Source organism: Triticum dicoccoides, chromosome 7A, assembly GCF_002162155.2.
Source record: "Triticum dicoccoides isolate Atlit2015 ecotype Zavitan chromosome 7A, WEW_v2.0, whole genome shotgun sequence".
Taxonomy (NCBI): Eukaryota; Viridiplantae; Streptophyta; class Magnoliopsida; order Poales; family Poaceae; genus Triticum; species Triticum dicoccoides.
The window spans coordinates 689367480-689372987 of NC_041392.1; the positions used below are offsets into that span (position 1 = coordinate 689367480).

The 5508-nt window shown below is 50.1% G+C and overlaps 1 protein-coding gene across 1 annotated transcript; it reads left to right on the forward strand.

Moving 5' to 3' along the window:
• Positions 1 to 4029: 4029 nt before the first annotated feature.
• On the forward strand, positions 4030 to 4778 carry LOC119331506. The gene has a single exon (XM_037604670.1). It carries the CDS (start codon positions 4268 to 4270, stop codon positions 4544 to 4546), a length of 279 nt encoding a protein of 92 aa, XP_037460567.1. The 5' UTR covers positions 4030 to 4267; the 3' UTR covers positions 4547 to 4778.
• The last annotated feature ends 730 nt before the right edge of the window (positions 4779 to 5508 follow it).

Here is a 5508-nt window from a genome sequence, read left to right on the forward strand (position 1 = left end):
CCCCCCAGCCTTGCTGAAAGGTTTGTAGCCTCCTCCAAAGATTTGCCATCAATCGGAGATCTTGGGGAATCCCTGCTTGTGCACACATCCATCATTTTTTTCCAGAGTTGATGTCTTCATCGGAGTAGTCACACCTTGTCCCGCCCGCGCCTCCATTGAGATCCCCTGCGGAGAGGAGAACACCCACTAGCTAGTGTCATGGCCACACATGTCGTAGCTTCTACACCGCAGGAGAACCGCCCACATAGGAGAAACCCTAACCCTAGGCGCTGCCTACCGGCGCCTCGACGATCACCTCTCATTCGCCGCAAGGTTTAACCCGTGGTGGGCCTGCATTGCTGGATGATCTCGACACAACAATTACTCAGCTCTAACTATCTCACAACAACGAAAAAAAGGAGCAGCGACACAATTCATCAATCAAACAGGAATCCAGGTCAGCAATCACAATCCAGAAACCCCATGTGGTAGCCCACGTACTGACGGTGAACAGTCGTATTCTCGGAAATAAAAACAGTGAGCAGTGCCACCCTATCAACGAGCCGTCCGCGCTGAACAGTAGCTTCGTTCGCCATGCACGTCGCTCGACTGTGCGCGCGTGTGTGTGGTCGCCGCCGGTTCCCAACTGGCCAGCACTGTTCTCGGCCGGCCGGGCGGCCGGCCGTGCGCAGGATGAGCGCGCGAGTTCAACCAAATAGTTGACCCGTGTCACTGCGCCGGACGGTGAGATGCAGGGATGGGACAAGCCAAAGGTCCCATGCACGTGTCGGTTGAAACTTGGATCTAGTATTAGCTCTGGGCCGGAACTGGAATGATGAATAACCCCGCCGACACGTAGTACGTAGTACGTACGTACGTGCGTGCTTATTGGTGAGATCTGCAAGCCCTTTTTGCTGGTGAGCAGCCATTATGGTCTGCAGCTCACACTGCGGGAACACAAGGTATGTGGTAGTGTGGTACTATCCACCTAATATCCTGCGTGCACATGCTCTGTTTAATCCGATCTTCGCTCACTCGGATATTATTAGTCCGAATCATTTTTTTAATAATGGAATAGAAAGTAGTACCAGTACTAGAAAAGTTTATGTCAATTAATGCCACTGGTCTCTCTTGAAATTTTAACTTTTACTACTATTGCTTCTCGGGTAATTATTATTTTAAAAAATCATTTACCATGTTACGTATTCTTATACTTTTGCATCCATTTAACAGCTTATCTACCCACGCCCCCTCTCACTGACACTTGTCCCGGCCGCAGGTTCATCTTTGTCCTCCCAACTTCCTCTCAACCTCTACTTGAAGGCCTTACTGAGCGCCAGAAGCAGCTGGAGAGGATGTAAGAAGCGAAGGCGGAGGATGAGCCGACTATGGGCGAGAAGGCTGACGAGCAGCCGATGATGAGCTCCACGTGTTTGGTTTACAACATGGATATTAGAAAAAACATCGGGTACAATGTAGATGCACACGCACACACCATCACACACACAGTGCCTACTAAAGACCGGGGTCGGAGTTTTGGAGCATCAAGATTGACAAAAATAACCACATACGTGTCACTATCAATGGGAACATTTGAGCACTTTAATTGTGTGTTGCCAGATAAGTTTGTTTTCAGAGGCATCATTGCTAGTGCTTCCTCCTCCATTGAAAACTTATCTGACAAAAATTAACTTGGTAATGTAAAAAGTAAGGGCTCTTTTGATTCAAAGAAATTTTTATAGTAATTTTGTAGGGTTTGGATCATTATGAATTTTTCCTACATACCATCCTTGCTTCGTGGGATTGGAATCCTTAGGGAAAACTCATAACAATTGATTTACACTCTATTTTGAAGGAGAATCTCCACCACTCAAATATCTTCGTGCAATTCCTTTATTATTCATATGGCATCAAACACTCTTTTAGGGCTCTTTTGGTTTGAAGGAAAAGTAGAGGGAAAATGTAGAAATAGGATTTTACCTATGATAAATAATACTATTCCTGCATTTGGTTTAGAGTAATGAGGCAAAGGAAAAAAATGAAGAAATTTGTTCTTTGGTCACGGTTTGAAAGGAAAAAACATGGGGATAATAACATCTCCTTGGATCTTTTTTCAAATTCTTATGCACAAAGAACGAGACTAAGAGCCTTATTGGCATAATAACATTCTAGCTATACATTTTCATGTGGTTTGCCTTTAGTTTGACCATGTTTATTAGGATTTTTGTGTTTTTCAATTCCTGTAACCAAACAACCAAATTATAGAATTCATGTATTTATCAAAAATTTGACATGCATTTCCTATCATTTTTTTTCTATTGTTATGTTTTTAGAACCCTACGAACCAAGAAACCAAATGAAGTCTTATTCAAATCCCCGTAGTTTTCCAATCACATAGGATTTAATATAGCATGCATTATATTCATATTTTTCCTTATAGGAGTATTTGTGTTTTGAAAACCCTATGAAACAAAGAGGTCCTCAAAATACAGATTTCTCCAGTGTCCGTACAAAAAAAAGTTTGGGTGGAGAGCATAAAATGTTGAATTATTGGGCCAACCCATTAATTATTCATCAATAGTTCCTAGGATAAACCCCGAAGCCCACACGTCCCATTCGTGCATGGCAAGAGAGTGGAAAGTTTAATCTCACTCCATAGTGGATGGTGTGGTAGGCTAACATGTAAGCTGGGTTGTTCTAGACACCACTAATTAAGAGCTCGAGAAGAGGCTAGACTCATATGTACATGCATGCTCCTTCTTCGGCCGTCACATCACGCCTCGCCTCACATGTGCGTCGTGTTTTTGTGAACGAGCCAAGCCAAGTCAGGCTAGGAGCTATGTCACGTGTGCGTGCTTGGATAACTACCATGTTCCATGCACATCGTGTTTTGTGAACGTGCAAAGCCGAGACGGGCTAGGACCCATGTCAAATGTACGTGCTTGGATAACTACCATGTTCTAGGCTACCGACACGCTCTTGAGGGGTGTTCTTCTTAGTGTTCTTAGTGACAAGATCATTGATCCTTTCATATGGATGCGCTCGAGGCCAAGTTTGGGGTCTCAAACGCATGCAACAAGTTGTATGTCATGGATAAGATAATTGATGACCAACAGTTGAGCTTAGTCATCAGATACAGTCACTTGCCAAGAAACTTGAGCACTTTAATTGTGTGTTGCGATAAGTTTGTTTTCAGAGGTATCATTGCTAGTGCTTCCTCCTCCATTGAAAACTTTTGCCACTTCTCTTAAGCACAAGAAGCATGAATTTTCTGTTGTTAAACACAAGAGAAATTGTTTTCATACACTCGTACTCCTGCTCCGCGGCCCGCCCCGCCTCACTACACCTCGCATGCATGTCGTGTTTCGTGGACGAGCCGCGTCGGGTTAGGATCTATGCCACGTGTACATGTTGCCTTCTTTCTGCCACGCAAGAAAAGGTCAAAATGTTTTCCACTATTTTCTGATGAATCTAAACTGACATAAGCGGTTCCACTCCCTACAGTGGACCAGTAACCGGCTCTGGTTGTCTTCATCTCCCTATGGAAGTAGTTTCATCTCGTTTACATGAGGTTTCTACTCACAAACATGAGACTTTCAACTTAAACTTATGCGTCGACCTATAAGTTTCTCGAGTCAGCCGGCCACATCATTCGCCCGTCCACCGGCGCCGCCTGCGGACGCACGCACGCACCAACGGCGGCCGCCGGACGAGGTTAAAAAAGCCACGGCGCACGCGCGTGCGCCGTGAGCCAGACGAACCGTGCACGTACCTACCCGAGGCACTAGCGCAGCTGCTTTCTTGTCACGGAGCACTGGGAGGGGAGCTCCGGCACCGGTGGATCTCACCTCCCAACGGCGCGGTGAAATGCATGTGACTCGCCCAAATTTGGCCCAGGCAGCGGGGTCCTCGCCCCTGGCCGCCGTGTCCGCGCTCGTCCCGGTCCCCAGCAAAATGACAGCGTCCGCTGACGGGCGGCGTCCCGCGGTAGGCGCCACGCGGGCGCGCGCGCGCGCTGGCGGCCACTGCCACGGCCGGATGTCAGTGAACCAACCGCACCAGCAGCGGCAGCAAAAGCCGGAGAGGTAGCTCGCGTGTTGGTGAGTGCGTTACTCGCCCTCGCCACCGGCGTTAAAGCCCACCGCCCCCCGCCCCCGCGCCCGCATATCCATCCGTCTTGCAGGCTTGTAGCCAGCCAGCCAGCCAGCCAAGAGAGCAGAGCGGCGCTCCCGACCAGCACCGCACCCTTCGATTTGCGGCGCCGGGCGAGGGGGGAGAAGGGGTCGACATGGAGGGGTCGTCGGCGGCGTCGGCGTCGGCGTCGATGGGGGCGGCGGCGCGGGCGGCGCGGGCGGGGGCGAAGGTGTGCGGCAAGGAGGAGAAGGTGGTGGGCGTGCAGAAGGCGCCGGGGAGCTGCCCGTACTGCGGCGGCGGGGTGGTGGCCACGGACGTGGAGGCCAAGTGGGTGCTCTGCTTCCTGCCGCTCTGCCTCAAGAACAAGCGCAGGTTCGCCTGCACCGCCTGCGCCCGCCGCCTCGTCACCTACCCCGCCATTGTCCAGGACTAGCTGCTGCTTAATTAGCCTTCTTTCCATACTAGTATTTCATTCTCCGCCCCCCTCGGTTTGATTCTCTGGAGATTGATCCAAGAACTCAAGATTTTCATCCGATGCCAGATCGAACAACCGGAGGTCGATCGATGTGCGTCCCGGCCGGTCGTTTCCCGTGCGCGCGGATCTTGATTTGGTTAGCTGCTTGATTATTTTCTTGATTCCGCCGGAGCTAGAGTAGCTTGCTACATGTTTCTCGCTTCGTCTGGCTACAGTTCTTGTTACTGCTGCTGATGGATGATGCGGTACAGGACTGGCTCCGAATCCGGACGTGTGTGATCTTTGTGGATGTGCCTTTTGACTCCTGCGCGACATGTCTGAAATGGTTTCACATCCATGTGGACATTATAGGAAATCTCGCGATCGAACGCATCATGATGCTGATGCTGATTGCCCTGAGTCTGGAAATAGAACATTCGTGCGTGACCTTCGGTGTAACTGTAGCAGAGTCGTCTGGCCGATCGCCCTAATAATCGACCCTATTATGATTTTAGTCGAGAAGGACAAGAGTAAGAGCAAGAGCATCTACACCCGGACACCCTAAATCCCTCCTCAAACGCTTGGACGCGCATGCCCGGTTACTGACCAATTAAAGACCAATTTAAAAAAAAATCGATCTAGACGGGCGACACTCCTCGTATTCAGCCCAATATGAGGCGGATATGGTGAGGCGCGTGCGCGACCGGGCCTGTTCGCCATGTCAGACTGACGATGTAATCGCACACGGAATCGCCCGAAAACCCAACAGTCCGACGAGAGTCTCCTTCAGTGGGGTGTGAACGCCACGTCGCGCCGCCCCGGCTCGCCGCCCGAAGCCAAATTCGGCTATTTAAGCCGGCCGGCGTCCTCCAACCTTAGCCACATCCATCTTCTCCCTCTCTGCGCCGCCAACCCAAGCCCATCCAGCTCTCTCCGGCTCC

Bases quoted from the DNA above. Each gene is read 5' to 3' on its own strand.
- LOC119331506 (XM_037604670.1), top strand. From the start codon at position 4,268: ATGGAGGGGTCGTCGGCGGCGTCGGCGTCGGCGTCGATGGGGGCGGCG.